Source organism: Struthio camelus, chromosome 3, assembly GCF_040807025.1.
Source record: "Struthio camelus isolate bStrCam1 chromosome 3, bStrCam1.hap1, whole genome shotgun sequence".
Lineage (NCBI taxonomy): Eukaryota > Metazoa > Chordata > Aves > Struthioniformes > Struthionidae > Struthio > Struthio camelus.
In genome coordinates this window covers 60432553-60451201 of record NC_090944.1, presented here as the reverse complement: position 1 = coordinate 60451201, position 18649 = coordinate 60432553, and the positions used below count along the sequence as shown (strand labels likewise).

At 40.6% G+C, this 18649-nt stretch overlaps 2 protein-coding genes across 2 annotated transcripts in view; one reads left to right on the top strand and one right to left on the bottom strand.

Annotated features, from left to right (window-relative positions):
* CDC40 (cell division cycle 40) overlaps positions 1–18139 on the bottom strand; it is a 45488-nt gene extending 27349 nt beyond the window's left edge. Inside the window, exons 1-3 of the mRNA XM_068938007.1 lie at positions 17873–18139; positions 7398–7484; positions 5631–5760 (exon numbers count right to left, since the gene is read on the bottom strand). Of these exons, the coding sequence (XP_068794108.1) occupies positions 5631–5760; positions 7398–7484; positions 17873–18097 (442 nt within the window). The 5' untranslated portion in view covers positions 18098–18139. The remainder of the gene's footprint in view (positions 1–5630; positions 5761–7397; positions 7485–17872) is intronic.
* A 184-nt stretch (positions 18140–18323) lies between these two features.
* Positions 18324–18649, top strand: part of WASF1 (WASP family member 1) — a 92178-nt gene continuing 91852 nt past the window's right edge. The window contains exon 1 of the mRNA XM_068938014.1: positions 18324–18397. The gene's annotated coding sequence lies outside the window, so the exon portion shown is untranslated. The remainder of the gene's footprint in view (positions 18398–18649) is intronic.

The window sequence follows — 18649 nt, the reverse complement described above, 5'->3', positions numbered from 1 at the left end:
TTCAGATCTTTAACTGTACTCCTAAAAACCTCTCTAATGCTTGTGTCAACTCCAAACTTCTGAAATAAAGGGTGCCTTTGCAAAATGGGTAGATTTTGTCTAGGTTTAAAAGGGTGCTGGTACACAGAAGGTTCAAAGAGTGCTTCTTGGTTAAACAGTTGAGAAAAAACAGCAGTTAAAGAAAAGCAAGCAATTTGGAATGACACTCAATCCTAAGAATGCCATATCCCTCAAGCAAAAGATAGCATGGAAATTTGGAAGCTCAGATAACAGCGAGAGCAATAAGCACAGACTGCCATTTAAATTGAGGGCGGAGAAACAGAAAACCCAAACATGCATATAAAAATGGTAAAAGTTAAAGATAATATATAGCGAAATTTGAATAACATGCTTTAAGAAACTAACATAATTTGTAGGATAACACGACATAATTGGAAAAACATCAGAGACTGTCACCAAGCAGAAAGCACACAGAAGTAAATGGTGCTACCAATGGGGGGAAAAAAACCATGCTATAGGCTAAAGAAAGCTTAGAGACAACTCAGAACAAGTTAATAGTGTTAACAAGCATTAGGGAATCTTTTGGACTGAAATTCCAGATTTAAGTAGAGGAAAGTACAGTTACCAGTACTTCTCAGCCAGAAAGGAAGCAAAAACTATGAAATGGCAAAGGCGATGAGACAGGTACTAAGGAAAGAAGCATAGTAGTAATCAGGTATTTTAGTCACCTCCTTGTAACAGACTGGGCAAGTCTGGCATCGAGATCTGATGGAAACAGCCTTTTTAGACAACATACCTGCCCCATGAAACAATCGTTGTTAGAGACTCACGAGAAAAGAGACAATTGAGCAGTGAGGGAAGCCTGATTTAAGATATTCCTATTAAGGTCACATGTTAATAGAGACTGTAACACAGTATAAATCAACATTCTTGTGGAAGCACTGAAAGACAAACACATTTGCTACAATCATTGTAATATTGCAACAGGAGGGCTATATACCACGTGGAAGATCTTAAAAAGAGTGGAAAGTAAGCAACAACGGGCAAAGCCTTTTCTGAAAGCAGGGACACTTTATTTAAAGACACCACGCTGGAGAAGAAGAACTACTGCCTGCCAGCTATCAAAAGACAACTTTAAAGAGAGCAGAAGGAAGTGAGCACAGCTGAACAGCACGTAAAGAGAAGTTACTAGAAATAAGGAAGTATTCTTCACAGAGCCCAAGTTGCATCCAAGTGTGGAAAATACAAAAAAATCAAACTCTGGCAGATTGAAAGTATAATCGCCAATAAAGCAGTCAAAAAACCCCAAAACAAACCAAAAACAAGTACAACAACAACAAACACCACACAGAACACCACACAACCAAAATTGAGGAGCAAATCGCATAAGGTAGAAAAAAGTAACACATCAACCTTTTGTCAAAAGCTGCAGGAGCAGAAAGCATGCCAGACAGGATGTAAGGCCAATAAATGATCGAGGAATGAAAAGAATGCTCGGAAAAGACAGCAACGTAGCAAATAAAATACGGGATTTTTTTTTTTTAAGCACATGTCCATTTTGGAGGAGCTTGGGAAAGCTCCTGTGCTGGAACCTTTCTTTATGGGTAACATGACAAAATATCTGCCTCAAAGTGAAATGTCAGGAGACTAAACAAATAGACAGATGAATGGTAACAAATCACCAGGACCAGATGGTATTCACCCAAGAGATCTAAAGCTGAACTGCAGTGCATAAACTCTTGCCTAATATCACCTCAGTATGACAGAAATAGAACATATCAAATGCGATGCCAACTTTTAAGAGATGCTTCAGAGGAGATCTGGGAAACTGCAGGTCAACCAGCTCAACATTTGCATGGATAATTCAGGAGAAACTATAATAGAGAAAACAATTAGTAGGCTCTTGGAAAAGTGTTACGTACTGCAGCAGAGCAGCCAACACAGCTTTCTGTACAGGGAACTTACAATGACAAAAACTCCAGAACATTTGTGAGGCAAGAATCACATGGATGAAGGAAACCCAGTGGATGTTGGATGCCTCAGAGACTCTTTAAAAAAGAAAAAAAAAAAAAAGGAGAAAAAAAGAGAAAGAGAGAGAGAGAGAGAGAGATACACACACACAAACAAGAAACCCCTAAGCTTCCCAGTAAAACACAGAAGACTTACATGCTTAATTTATTAAAAGACAGTCAAACAACGGTTGGTTTTGACAGTGCAGGAAAGTCATTGGTGGATACACGCTTAGGCTCATGCTGTGCAACATACTGACAAATGATCCGGAAAAAGGGAGCACCTAGCTGATACCAAGATACTCAAGATGATAAAAAGAAAAACGCAACTAGACTTAAGGATTCCTAGAAACTGAAGTCCTAGCCTCCCTCTTCATTAAGCCATAGAAGAGATTCATGGGGAGATTTCAAGTTAAATGCTGCATACAGCTGTGCTCTTCATCTTAAGAATGTGATAGTAGAACTAGCACAGACAAGCGTGGCCAGAGGCATGGAAAGGCTTCAACAGAGGAACAACAAAATTGAGCAAGAGCTTTTCAGGTGGAAAAAAAGATGACAGAAATGAACCTATGGCTGAGATCTATAAAATAACAAGTAACGCGGAAACGGTGAATAAGAAATGATTGCTTGTTGTTTCTTCCAACTTAATAGATTTGGGGATATGAAGCGAAACTAGAAGGCTGCACGTTCAATAAACTCAAAATAGAGGTACTTCTTCACACAAGGTGCTGGTAAGCTGCAGAAAATTTATGGGGTTCAAGAAGCAACTGGACAAACTTGTCAAAGAAAAAACAAATTCAGTGAAAGTTAATAAACAGAGACGTCGCCCATGGCCACGAGACTGCCTACTGGAGAAAATATTCAAGACATACCACTATTTGTGCTGTTCTTCTATTTCTCCTTAGGCATCCACTTAGGCCTAAATGGATAAAGGCCTAGAATGACCCTCAGTCACCTCCAAAATGGATGTTCTCATCTATCCAAGCATCAGACAGAAGGAGTACTTTTGACAGAAAATACTAACTGCAAGAGAAATAGATGGGAAAGACTTTGTACCACAAAAACAGCTGTGCTTTGTTTGTGATTAATATATGGGTTTCTCCTTGAATATGTCTTAATTGTTAAGATGACGTATAAAGCTTTTTTTCCTTTTCTTTTTTAATTTTGAAACAAGACAAATTTCCATACGAAGATGCAGAGGCTCTGCGGCAGTTAAGCTATTTTGGATATATGATCTCTGTTACCAACCTTTCTCTCTTGTATCACACTTGATCTTCATTTATAGTTACTGGTTATCAATATGCTAGCCATTGCAGATTTGTTTGAGACCTGCTACCATAGCATAATGCAACTAAGCAGCCTAACTGTGGCCAAAGGTCTCAAGATCTGCAGCTTTCAATTAAGGTGTTGACCTTCTGTTCTTCCAATATGCTAAAATTTAATTAGCCATTGAAACATGCATGAAATAGATTTATGCCTAGCAATTATATTTGTACTTTTATACTTGCTGGTCTTCTCCAAGAAGACATTTATCATCTCCTTCCGAAATGAAAAAGAGAACACTGAATTTTTTAACCGACAACTTTTTGACAACTTAAATGAATGTCGTTTTTAACAGTTCACAACAGACTTTCTAGCAAGCCAAGATATCATGCTCATCTATTGCATCTTTTAGCTTGAACTTCAGCTTCTCAGGGCTAGTCCTTGCAGTTTAAACCACCTAGTACAGCCTTTTCATAGCTCCATTCTCACTGTATCCAGAACACTGTCTACTGAACACTTCTAGAAAACTAAATATGATAAGCGTAGCCGTCAATATTCTCAGTCTAAAAAATACATTTTCATACTTTCTTGTAATACAGTAGTTAAGGCAGTTGCTGCCCGTTGGTGATATGAACCAGCAGCAGAAGCTTTGAGTAGGCTTTGAGTAGTAGTTTTATCTTCCCTCAAACGGAACTTTACAAACAAACACACACCCCACTATTTGCCTGCAGACCCTTCTTTCCGATATATATCTAGTGCCCTCACGAAAAACCCCGACGACGCACAACTCCCACCACAGTGCAACATACAGTTTCACTGAACAAAATGAACCTGTCTAGTCACATCCTGAGTAGGTTTCTAGATCCACATTGTCTGTCAAGTCCTAATATTAAAATTGCAGTGAAGTAAGTTACAGTTATGCTATAAAACTAAACATAGATTTCTTAATATCTGTATTTTGCTGATGATGATTCCATGTCCTGGTAGCTCAGTGAAAAGTACCTATTAGCTAAAATTGTGTAAAAGAAAAACCTGTCTTAAACACATTTCACAGTTCAACTTTTACAAGACAGGCTGTAATCAAATCCAAAGAGAAGCCGTGGATGTTAAAGTATCAGATTTTAGGTAACTTTTCATCCAGGTTTTATTGTAACGCCTGGCTTCCACAGATGTCAGTAATAAAGTCCCAACCTTTCCCACTACAGAACATACCAAGTCAATTCATGCATGCATACAGTACTAACGCAGGTCAGGGGAACTGTGTGCGGGGAGGTGATTTTGAAGTATGACAGTTTGAGGGATTGGTCTTTTGAATGTAAATATAAATAAAAAAGAAAGTTGCAAGTCTGCTGTGCAAAGAGTTGAGCATTGTGACACTTTACAATATACTTGCACAGGATGTATCAGAATTTGCATAGCAGACTGAATTTGAAGGTTATAAAGTGATAAGAGGGGGAGAGTGCATGCGAGGGCGCACGCACAGGGCTTACAGTGAAGCATACAAGACAAATTAACCCGTGTTACATGTCAATACCTGGTGGTTTCAAACACTCTTTCAAACACATCCCGATGAATTCTTAGAAGCCATAGTCTTTCCACATTTTCCTTGCAAGAAAATCCATTTTTCTTAGAATCCATAATAAGCTTGTTTGAAATGCAAGTCTCCCTAAAACTCAAATGCTTCGTTTTTCAAACGCAACTATTTAAAGCGGAGAGAAGGTTTTCTGAGATAAACAAGAAGCAACTATAATTACCCCTATGGAGACACACCTCTGGAGAAAGAAAAAGCTCTAGCAAACACTTCAAGTTTCTCATAAGACATCTTCTGAGGCTGTGCGCCTCAGTGATTTTGCACATACAATATTTTCAGCAGAGGTACTCCCACTTTCTGTGATTCCCATTCAGTTAGCACGTATCTGCATAGGCAACCTCTGTGAAGAACCTGATACTTCAAAAAGGCACTTTATTTTAGCTTTTGAGAGTTACCTTTAGTTAGAATCACATGAAAGAATCAATTTGCATAACAGACCTACAGTTATTTGTTATATTAGAGTGAGATTTTGATTTTTTTTTGTCTTCTACACTGATGCAACTAATAGAAGCCTTAATTAAAAGGGGTTTGGTAGGAGGTTACATATTTCATTAAAGTTTCAGAGGGAATTACCAAATGAGATTTCCCAAACAAATACCATGACCTACAGCTGTACACATTCTCAAAGGCTTTTCCCCATTTTAATAACACCGTAAACAGTCATCTACAGAACTTGAAGTCCTATTAACTATTCTATAAAGAATATCTTATTTTGTCAAACCCGGGCATAATAGAAGTAGAGGTGAATTTCACTGTTAAGAACTCACCATAGGTTGCAAACGTTCTTCTTTGTTGTTCAAACATGAAATCGTTGATGTGAGCTGGTTCTGCATACCCAGAAAGCATATTTCTAGGTGCAGCCATCTGCTGAGTCCTAAATGGGTTTTCTGGTCCAAACTACATCAACCATGTTAAAAGAAAGTAGATCAGAATTACTAACTTTGTATTTATATACGTGTGCATCATTTTATTGGAGAGAGAAAGAGCGAGTGAGCAAGAATTGTTTGAGTTTCAAAAATGGTAACACAAAGTGACTTCAGCTTTCTTTTTCTTTATGACTACTGAATAAACCTCTCAATTTGTTATTGCTTTGAACAGCTAGTTTCATGGTTGGACTTTCTAGCCTATATTACTGGTAGAGAGGACAAATCAATAGCAATTACTTGATACAGAAGACTCCCATTCAGTATGTGATCAGTACAAGCATATTCAGAAGAAAAGACCACAGTGAACCTTATCTCTTGTAAGCGGGAGAAGGAGAAATCAAGTCCTACAGAAATCTTGTAGGTAATATGGAAGTTACACAGCCAACAACAGTTTCGTGCATGTAAAAAGCAGTTAGGGGACTTGCTGCATTGTAACAGAAAAAACAGTTATGAAACCCTGCCTTGCCTTTCTTCTTGCAAGATGACAAACGCCCAAAGTCTTCCTGACCTTACCACGGATAAGGAAAAGAAGGTATTTGAACAGTGAGTGCAAATAAATACGATATGCTGAGACTAATATCAAATTGAATTCGATCATAACAATTGTGCTTGTCAATCAAGTTCACAGAGACCTGACTGTCCCACGTTAGGTTTACCTGAAACATGTATAACATTATGGTAAGTTCACTCACCACTATGGTAAGTCGAAAACCAGTATTTTGCTCTCACATCTTATGGGTTGGATATGGCCTACCTGAAGCTACAAAAATTTAAGTTTGCTTTGAAAAGGCCTGTTTATGTGGTTCCAGAAAACGATTTTTTTTAAACATAAAGCACAATCGATGTAAAAACTTCATATTGATGCAGAGTCGCTTCAGATATGAACAATTTATGGAACTAAGCAGCCTCTGCCTACCCAGAACGCTAACCCCTGATCTAACGCTAGACAAACTGTACAAAGTCGTCAAATACTGAGAAAAGTTGAACACTGGAACAGCATTTTTATTCTTTCAGTTAGCCTGTCAGTTAAACCAAAATAGAAAGCAGTTCACACTGCACCAGGCTGACCAGTTTCAGTGCAAATGGTTTTGCACCACGTTCATTTAGAATTACTTCAGTTACTAAAATACTTAAATAACATTGAGGGGAATAGAGTTCTATTAATAGTGCTTGGATTTTAATTTTAATTCTCTTCTTACAAGCCATGTACCCACAAGTCATCTTACAACCATTCATTTTGATCTAAGTAGCAGGCTGAGTACGTAGCAAAAATGTGAAAATAGTAACAGACCATTTTCATGCAGTTAATCTGTTTTACTGAATAGTTTTATGCTATCATCCAAGCTTGATTTTTAATTGTTGTAGCTCTAATTTTGATAAACACGCCAAGATGCTTCTCTCAGAATAGCTTTATGTAGAAGAATATTAAAATTCCAGTATATAAAAATACCACCAGTACACCTCTATATTATCTTTTCTCAGCTTGCCCAAGCTAGAATCCTAAATATAGCAAGCATCCAAAAGAAGATACGTCTTATTTGAATTTCACATTAGCTTAATGGAATTTCTTTCCTTTAAGCCAAATACATTTCAGGACTGATCTCTTACCTCAGGTGCAAACATAGTATCGTAAGTGGGATTGTACTGAACTTCCTTGATAGCAGGATCAAGGTGGACTCCTGTTTCCACATCTTCCTAAAATAAAACAGACATGTTAACAAAACATTTTTACGTATACTTTTAAGTGTGACATTAACTCCATTTACTCCAAACGTGATATTAACTCAGACCAAATCAGTTTCTTCTTTAATTTGACATTTTTAGGACTGAAAAGAATAGTAACTTGGCTAAATTTCTCTTTTTAAAACAATTACAAAAACAATGTTGAGCATTCCCTGAAAAACTGAATCTAATCTAATATGCATGTGGAAATGTGTACTTTTTCCTTTTAGGTTTCATGCACGCACTTTAAAATTGGCATCAAGACTAGTGGCAAGCTTTTTTTTTTTTTTTTGAGGGTGTTTGAAAACCAATCTTATAAAGGAGAACCAATTAAAATGGTCATCAATTTCATATACAAGTATGGAAGCCAGATTTCTACAAAAAGTAGAAGGCAGAAGTCTAAGGTAACTGCTTTGAAGGATATTTGGAAAAAACACTATACTTTTACAAGAGCAAGTGTATGTATAACATACTGAGGTTCAGAGAGTCCAGCAACCCCTTATCTCCAATTCTTTGCCAAAAGGTGTAAATATAATTCAGTTTCAGTTTTTGAATACATTTCCAAGCCTGTCATGACAAAAACTTAATTTGATAGTTGGAAGGACAAGAAAGAGGGGCTAAGCAGAAGAGTAACTTCTGAAATGACTCAACAGGAAGAACTCAGAAGGTCACACACAGCTGAAGCAGAGGACAGACAAGATGCGAAAGAAATGGCTGATTCGGCAGCAGTGCTCAGAAAAACCCAGTTTCAAGAGCTCTACAAAGGTTCACGTACATCGATGCTAAATTGACGCTACATTTCTCAGTTAAGGGCTCGGTTACACAAAGGAGAATGTTATTTTGCTGTGTTATACCAGTGTTGCTTCCTGTGCTCTTATTCCAGAATAAACGCTTTTCAAAAAGGATTTATAATGTGCTTATATACTGATACAACTCTGAATAACTATACCGAAAGAGTTATCCAGTATCACCATTTAATGCTTACAGGCAACAGGAAACTTCCAAATGCATCTGCAACCCACAGAAGGAAACGTTACAACACAGGATCAAATTTGAGTAGTCACCTCTTTAAAAAAAATTTACCTCAAACTCATTTGTCTTTTGTATTGTAGTAACTTGAAGGAGCAAAGTGGCACGTTCTATACTTATTTAACGTTGTTGGCTATTCCCTGGCATGCCATGCCCAGAAGCTCTTTTTTACCCATACAACAGTAGGTCAATTATAAACAAATTCGTGTAGGTACCCAAGACTTAAAGGGCTTTAAAACCTGATTTTCTAGAACACAGGAAGAAAAGAAAAAAAACCAGTACCTATTTATAGAATAAAGATCTTTGGCTTATTACCCGAGTACACTTGGATAAAACTGCCTCAAAAGAGGTTTTTCCTCCCTCCCCCGAAAGACAGTGACATCAGCGATCCCATCAATTGTTTTTAACATACTCTCTTAGTAGAATCGTAAACTCAACTAGAAAGCTTTATTCTCACTGTATATCAATTATTTTAACAGGTAGGTCCAGACATTGCACTGCGCTCACTTGAGCCCTTAGTGCTGCCAACTCTCTGACTGACCTCATTTCTCTCATCACACGACCTTTCCAATTCACTGGGCTAGGATGACAACGGCTACTCGTACATTCACAGCCCTGACTTTCATACGCTATGCACTTGCCTGGGAACAGCACAGCAGGCCTAATCCAGTCATTCAGCAACAAAAACAGCCCCCTCCACCCCCTGCTAGAAAAGGAGCCAGCACAGCAAAACCATTTCCCAACCTGTATTACCTATACGCTTATATTTTCTTTCACAGCTCCATGACCTAAGGACATTTTCCATGGACAACTTTTTCAAGTCACTTCATACAGCTTGCTCTTCAGGCTAGACGTCACATCTTATCAACTAGCTTTATAATTTTGAAAAGCCAAAATTAGTATCGACGACAGTATGGCAACATTTATTTATCTGATCAATTGTCAGTGAAATTTAAACAGTTATCAGATTACTTGAAATTAAGACATAGGTTTTTTCTCCTGTACTTTAAATTGAAAAGGACAGATATCTAATTTTGCGGAAACGCCAATAATTTTGCAGTTCTATTCTTCTTCCTCTTTTCTCCCTGTGAAGTTGTATCATATGCCATTCAGTAATTGAGAAGGGAAACAGATTGTGCCATGAAAGCTGATCCTCTGCAGGATGATTACAGCAATTCTGGTTTACTTCAGCGTCAGTGGAACAGCACTGAGTCACTTGGAAGTCGCACAACATGTTCCCTCCTCGACCACCACAGGCACGTTCTTTCTATGTGAAAACCACTGAGCCCTGAAATTGAAGCACATGCTATGTTGAGCCGAGTTATGCTTCCCAAGACCTCCAGCCTTACTCATGAGTTCATGTATTTGCGCATCAAATGATGATCTGTTCAATATGCTGCTGAAACACACCAAGGTTATCTTTTCACTATGCTATTTCACTTTTAGCCATCTATGAACGATTTGAACAGGTCCCAACTCCCCACTTTCGGTCAACATATGATAAATGCTGGTTTGAACATCATTACAAGACCGGTAGTAAGAGAAACATTAAAAACGTATACCATCAAGACCAGCCATCATTAACCTATTCTACCACCCGTTTCAGAAAACGCTGAGCTATCTGCGTTGGGACTTTCTTGTGAGAAGAAAGAACTTCTCATCAGCAGCCACAAGCCCCTCTGCTGCACCTAGCAAAGATCACCAGGTAAAAGCTTCAGCTGTAGAACTGGCAGAGCCAGCTTGTGTTTGCTGCAACTCAGAGACAGCACAAATATGCGCTTTTTGGTATGCTGCAATATTATTAAAGGGAACACTTGAAAATATAAACTGCATATAACCTGAAAGAGAAGAAAGTTTTCAGAAAGTATTATGTCTTTCAAGAAAGCCATATTCAGTAAAGCATTAAACTACTCCGCAAACTTCAGCTCTACATATCTTCGCTCTGCTTTTCTCAGCATTGTTAAGAAGAGCTCAACTGAAACACGGTGCCCAATAAGGCCACCGTATTTCAGGTAAGATTTAAGCCACTGAAAAGGGTGCAGAAGAGAAAAAAAAAATCAGGAAGGACCAAAGGTCTAAGAAAACATGACCTGTGAAGAAAAACAGGACAACCTAATTTAGCCTCAAAGAAACAAAAATGGTAATAGGTAACATATGGTATCTAACACTCAATAGCTGCTTCCACAGAGAGGTAAGGAATAGTCTCTAATTTGTAGAAGTTATTAGAATTGCAGCAACAAATATTCAGATTAGACAACTTCAAAGAAATAAGGGCAGTGAAATGCAAACTGAGCAACATGCAGATCCACTAAAGGTTGGCAAAGACAGGTTAAACGCGTGTCTGTCTGGAACGACATAGGTTCAACTCTGGATGCAAAACAGACAAAGAAAGAGATGTCCTCTTATCACTGAATTACTTAGGGTATTTTATATATTTTATATACATATGTATATAGAAAATGTGATCATTTACTTAATTGCATGATTAGGTGGTTTACAGTTCAGATATTATTTGACTAGGTAAAAAACGCTTTGATTCTTAAATGCACTCCTCCTGTCTCCTCTTTGTGGTGTTGTGCTCCACCGCACAACAGCGTTACACGCTATCCTAATGGAACAGCAATCAGGGTTGTATTCTGGAATATCAGTATTCCCTAAAGAATCTACCCTGAGACAGAAAGACATTTTCAACGTTAAGGACAGACAAGCAAGTGCTCCCTATAGGTCACAGAACATGTAGTTGTTACCAAGGTGTCCTCCTTTAGTCCTATCTTAAGGATCTTTGGCCAGCTGAAGTCAGCAATAGGAAAGAGCAGAGGAAACATAAGGGGTTTTAGACTATAAATACAGTAAATTATATTAGCTTTCCTTTCTATGGATTCCCTGCACATGCTACAGTCTTTTCCTCTTCCTCCTTCAGAAACTACCTAGAAAACAAAAAAAACAAACAAACCACACACACACACACACACACACACACAAAACCCCACCAGCTACGAAAAGCCCTTGATTTGTAGAATCCAAAGCAGTTTTAATAATTAACAAAGAATCTGGAAAAAGCATGCTAGAAGTTTTCTTTTATTGGTATGCAAGAAAAAAAATCATCCTCAAATTGAACACAGACCAAATCCCTGTAATATGCATTGAAGTAAAATCCTAAATAAAAGAAGCTACAGCATGGACTGCAGCATTGGACTCAGCCAATTCTATTCCTTAGTAAGAACATAATGATGTTTATGTTGAGACAACTCTCGATCCTTTTAGTCCACAATATTTTAAATTTTAGTCAAATTCAGCAACCCTACCGTGCTAACATGTGTCTACTTGAAAGTTTCATGAGAGCTACGTACTTAGAAGCAGAATTTGACTCTTCAACCTTAACAGTGGGTCTAAACATGAAGTCTGATAGGACAAAACAAGCTCATAGCTTTCAAGTTTCATGTCACGTACGTAAAGTTTTAATTTTTGTGCTGGTTTTTTTTGCTGGACATTTTAGATAATAAACGCACAATATCCTGCACCCACCCTGGTAAATGCAGTACTAATTAGCCAAATAGCTAACAAGGGTAGCCTGCTTTGCATAAGTTTGAATTAGTTTTACTTATCCATTAAATTAAAAGGCAGTAAATTGAAACCCCATCTCCTGAATCACAAAGGCTTAAGCAATTTGTCACTTACACATTCCTTGCATAAACTGCCTGGGCTGTCAAAGAAACAATATTCTCTCATGTCACAGATTTTCAGATTTGTTACCAAGAAACAAATGATATTTACAGTGAAGTCCAAACATTAAGATTTGATTTTACCGGGTTTTAGTTATTCAAACACTCTAACAGTAAATGGCCACCCCACTAACCTCAATAGAATAAAAAATAAACTGGCAAGAAAAGCGTATGTTTAATTGTTTTGCTGGACTACACTAGATGTCCAGCATCTTCTATGATGACAAGTTCTAAACATCTACTGTCTACAAGATATCAGGTGTCAACAGAAACCAGAAAAAAAAAAAAAAAACTTATTAAAAAGTCAAGACACTCCCGTACAAATAACACTCCACAAGTCACTCATATTCATTATTGCCACATAATAGTCACACCATGATTTTGTATCTCTCTTCCACACAGCTGGGCAAGGATTAGCTTTTAAAGAGCACTAAGAAATTTAACAGAAATCTCTCTCTCTCTCTCTCTTTTTTCTGGTCACCTAAACAGTACCAAAGGTAAACTAATTCCAACAAAAAAATAGGTCTGAGACTTCCAATTCCTCTCCACACTAATGACAACAGAAAATTTCCAATTTCTATACTGGAGCAGGTCAGTTTAGTTGCCTTCAGCCCAGTCTAGAATCCTTTCCTCAAATACAAGGAACACAAGTCACTTCAAAGAAACACGGGGCAGTCTGCTCCCATCCAAGTCTCGCCCTGAACTGATGGAGATCAGATCAATGTTAAATATTCCCTCCAAAAGCAAAGCTTGTAACTACAACATTTCATGTGAAAACGTAGTTTCTCTGCAGAACGTGCAATTTTGTGAGCTCCTTTACCGTTTCACTAATGACGTGAACACTTGGTTAGTAACCTTAAGGGACTTTTTGACGATCAGCAGAAGATGTAGGAGAAATACTCTTAAAGATCGCTTTTGGCAATGTCTATCAAAAATATAACATAGTAAGAATCCTAAAATAAGTAGTTTAGCATAAAAAAGGAAAGTACTATGCTGTAGATCTTGAAATGCATGATGGCCTTTACTTTCAAATCAAAAGGCATCATTATCAAAACACTGAACAAACTTTCAAAACAGGACCAAGTAAATAAGCCTCTGTGCTTGACTTTTCCAAAAGTTACATTCTTAATTAATAACTCGCACACAGAAGGAAATATTAACAAACACACCTTATTCAGCCACTCTCTGGACACCTACCAGCAAATGGGTTCTAAATCATCAGATTTTTAGTAAGTAAACATATTCTGTGTTTCCCCTCACTGTGTTAACAATAACCACTTGAGAAGTTCAGTTCATAGAACTGATTGCTTTAAGAGCATAAGTACAGCTGTTCCGGTAGAGACGAAAGGACCGTCTAGCCCAGTACTACAGACACTGCAATTTTGAGGGTGAGGTCTCTATGGCCGATTCAGACCTGGTGTCTTAAGTTTACAATGTTCGGACATACAAAGCAGATGCAGGTTCATACCCCAGATTAACTAGAATCAAAACTGCTGACCTGGAGCTAGATACAAGCTATCCATCCCACAGCAAGATGCCCTTACAGAGCATCCACCCAGCAGCAAGACGCTCTTATGGAGCAGCAAAATTAAGGCCTTCCTACAGGTGGGCTCTATTTCTCTGCAGATAAAGTGGGCTGGAGCAACAGACAACATTAGCCACAGTCTGACTGGGCTTGACTGACAACAGGAAGCCCTGATATTCCTGCCTTCCATATAGGAGCAAGGACAGAGAAAAGCCCTGTTGCTCTGGAAGTCATGTGGATTCAGGAGATGCAAAAAACTTATTACAGAGACAAAAGTGTTATATCTACTTCCGATGTTAACTGCCTTAAATCTCACCACGAAATTGATTAATGCAAAAATATCCACAGAAAAACCTTAACGCTGCGCTAGGGTGGTGCATACTTAGCCAGTGCATTTCTTAGGGAGTCAGATGGGATGGATGAGCTGGCTTCGTGAATATCTGCTTCTGCTGTGAGTGCAGCACCCTGCTGTACCTCAAAGAAAATGACAAGTACAGGACCTTAGTTTTTCCACACAAAAAACGCAACTATCAGCAGGAAGCTGATAAGAGATGCATCTATGTCAACAATCATTGCAAACGTTACACGACCTGACTTTTTCCCAAATAAAGGGCCACTCTTATGATAGCGGGGGCAAGAAGTAGTAGTAGTAGAGTCACACTCCATTCTCGCAGCGCAAACGCTGAGGACACCACAGAACTGTTACTTATGCACTGCTCCTCGCAGCGATCACTGCTAGAGAGAGGACGTTTCCTAGCCCTAGTTGTTGGAAAGTGGGTTCCCTTCCCTTCATGGAACAGCCTCTACCAACAACACTGTTATTCTTACCTGCTACCTGATGATGTATTTTGAGTAAGAACGTAACTTGGTAACTAGATACCTATCCACTCTCCAAAGAAAACAGCAGCCTTTAGATATCCCAATGTCTAAAAGAGACTAAGAACAGGACAAGCTTGCAAGATACTTCTTCCTCTGCACTCTCCTAACCTCCCACTATTTTCAGTTCAGAAGACTTCCTGAGCTTGAAGAAATGTGTGTATTTACTGGCACCCCTTCCCTCCAATGGATCTTCTCCACATATTTGTCTAGGCTCTTATAGTAACGTAAGCTTCTTGAATAGACAATGTTCCTTGGCCTAGGAATAGCTCTATCACTTGTTTCATGAAGAACTTCATCCTTCTGTTTGTTCTGAATCCAGCTCCTACTAGTTTCCTGTACTGGAAAACACAGCGAGTATTCAAACCCTTCTCTCCATGCCACTTCATGATTTCGTAGATCTCCATCTTACTTTCCACCTCAGTCGTTCGTCCCATTTTCTACTCCAATTTTGACCTGCTCAGTAATTCCTCAAACAGAAGTGGTACATCCCTGATGTGATACTGATGTGGTACATCCCCAGTGATCAACCCTGCTGTCCTTCTCTGAACTTTCTGCAGTTCTAATACATCCAAACTGTGACAAGGGGACCAGAATTGTGCACTTTCTTCCTCTGCTGTCTTCAAGACACTACCATTTTGTTCAGTACTTCACAGGAGCTGAGGGACATCAGTAGAAATCTATACAATCATTTAATTCAGCTTTCCTAATACAGGTTAATTAAAAGAAAAGTATGACTGGATGGAAGTGACCAATAATTATAACTCAATCTTATTTAATATAAGTAAATTTAACATCAAGATCAGCAGTAGACAAATCATAACAAGCACACTGTAAGAGGGTGTAACAAAAGCCATCCTCTCACATTTTAAAAACACAGTTACAACTCATTAGTATAGATCTCAGTTATATTTATGATGTATTTAGAGGCAAGAACTCAGTTGATTTTTGTAGAATAAAGAACTACATCTTGGAGTACCATCTGAGGGCTATGTTTGATAAGTACATTTAACTAACACCAGCAACCAAGCGCTGTGGCTGGTGTGGTAGTAATTATGCCTTGCGAATAGTTAGGAACCTTTTCCTCTTAAAGTACATCCAAATCTCAAGTCTACGCAAGTAAACAGGCTGAAAAGACTAACTAACCAGAAACAGGTACGACGATTAGAATTAGAAAGCAGAGCACCAACTACTCAAGAGTTATATTCTTAACTGCCAAAAAGCCACACACAAGAACGTGGCTGTCATTCATATTGACCGGTATGACTAACCCTCCCAGCCTCCCCTCTTATTGCTATCCTTTCTTTTAGAGGATGGCATCCCCTCCTCCCTTATTTCCATTCCTGGTCCCTTGTGTAATATATAATCACACATTTAAGCGTACTCGATCCTTACTCATGTCAAAACAATGTTTGCACAAGTGGAAAACCATACTAATGAACTGTAACTCTGCCTTCCTCCTCACTCAACTTGCTGTTTTTCTAATGCAGCACTGAGAAAATTCTTGAGACCTACACTCGAGCATCATTTCTTCTATGTTTGTTCAGTTACGGCTAAATTACAATCCTGAAGAATTGGGAAAAATCCTAAGGGGACGATCAGCAAGTTTCCAGGTTTTTTTTTGGTGGATCACTCTTATTTTTAGACATGGAAGGCACCGAGATCACGTTGTCCACGATCTTGAGACCACTGATCCTTTCTTGAGCAACACAAGTCTGGAAAAAAGGCCTGATATCACTTTTTAGAGAAATTGTCTGTTTCTTCTCAAAGGCGACTGTGGTGCTAACAGAAATTCCAGTACACTGAGTATTCAGTAAGCCTTAGCTTGAAGTAATTGATCTTTTTAGTTATATGCATCTCATCTATGATTTCAAACAAAAGTGAAATACAACATTTTAATGAAACATTTCTGTAGCTGGGTAGCAGAACCCATAGAGACCGTTCTAGAGGTTTTGGCGGATCCTCCCCTGTCAGAGCATAGTTTGGTGAACAACTTTGAATGGGATAAGCTATTGACACAGCTAACTCCCCCAGCTTCTTCTTCCCACTGCTGCAACGGCTGCTTAACTGTACTGGGACAGTGTTCACGCAGCTACATTGTGAGCTGCATTGAGGATCTGATCCAAAGGAGCAATAAGTGAAAAATTATTTTCTTCAGCCACATCAGTTTCCTGATCTCATTCACCAAATAACTCCATAAATGTTTGTGCTGGCACAGTAAAGGGGAAACCTGTTGCTGCAGCCTTAGAAGAACAAAGAGCACAGCCAACACTTATCCTCCTTCACTTTCAAAAGACATTACAGATATCAGTTAGCGCTCCTTTCAAATCTCATGCAAGACAGTCTGCCAAAAGCTGCAAATCAAGAAGTTACAAACTTCTAGACTTCAAGGCATAATAAAACACACATATAATAAGTGCAACAACATGCACGCGCAAATACGACCATCTGTAATAGCACATACATTGACTGAGGACAACAAACTGAAGAATTCTACCTGCCTGTTTAGCACAAAGTATGGAACGTTTTAGTTGGAAGCAGCATGATATTACATTAATATTCCCTACAGTGAGCTACACACTTGAGATCAGAAACAAATTGTCCATACTAAAAAACCCCAAACCAAGCCAACACCTCCCGCCACCTCTTTCTCTGGTCACAAAAAGGAGCCAATACAATCCTGTTCTGCTTTCCCAGGCAACATTAGAGTGAAAAAAGAAATACCGATCAGCTTTCACTACTGCTCTTAGAAGAGGATTCAGTTGCACTAAGCCTGTCAAGGTGGTATCCGTTTCACCCCTGCACCTGGGCAAACCACGCAGAAAAACGCTGCATGTTCAACCCAGCGCAACAAGAGACAGGGATATCTGTTGAACTCCAAGCAAGGCACGGCTTTCAAACAGCAATAACGCCTTTTAACAAGCTTAGCCGCTACAGTTAAAAAACAAACAAACCGACCCAAACCGCCAGGCTCTCTGGCGCACCCGCCCCGCTGAGCCCCGAGGCCTCCCCAGGGAGCGGGGGGGGGGGGCCTTGCCGCGGCAGGCGGGCTGCAGGCCGTGAGGCCGAGGCGAGGCGGAGGGCAGCGACCCCCCCGGCCCGTCCCACGGGCCCGGAGCAGCCCGCCAAGGCGGGGGGCGCGCTGCCCCCCGGCCCGGCCCGGCGCGGCGCGGCGCGGCGCTGGAGGCCGACGGGGAGGCAGCGCCTACCTTCACGGCCACTTCCGGGGCCGAGTCGACGGGCAGGGCGGGCGGGGCGGCGGGGGGCGCGCGGAGGTGCAGCACGGCGTCGCGGCTGGCCAGGACGGCGGCGGCGGCGGCGGTGGTGGTGGTGGTGGCGGCGGCGCGGCCCGGGCCCCCCTCGGCCTCCGGCTCCGAGTCCGGCTCCGAGTCGGAGCCGCCGTAGGAGGCGAGCGCGGCGATCGCCGCCGACATCTTGGCGCGGGGGATGACGGGAACGCGCAGGTCCTGGCAGCGCCTCTGGCCGCCTCCGCCCCGCGCGGAACGAGCGGGTGGGGCTGGCCGTTAACAGGTGCCTCATTAAAACCTTCCAATACGTTTTAAAAGATAAATTACCGTTATCTGCGGGCTGTCGGCAAGGGGGGGGGGGGCGGTTTAATCTCTCGCTGCTTGTTGTTGATGTTTAACCTTTCAGGACTCCCAGGCGGGACTACATCTGCCGCACGCCCCGCGGAGCCGCCGCTGCCGGGGAGGGCGGCCGGGCGAGCGGGCAAGGTGGGTAGGTAGGTAGGTAGGTGCGTGCCGCCGCCGCCGCCGCCGCCGCTGTCCTGCCTCCTGGTCACGGGAAGTCAGAGCGTCTCACTAGCCGGGGAAACGAGGGACTGGGGGCTTCTCCTAGCGGTTCCCAAGGAACACGCTGATGACGGTGACGGGGTAAGAGCTGCAGCCCGGAAGAGCACGGCTGCCCGTGGGCAGCGCAGCGCAGCCACCCGCTGCCTCCAGTGCGTACAGAAACATCCCTGAAGG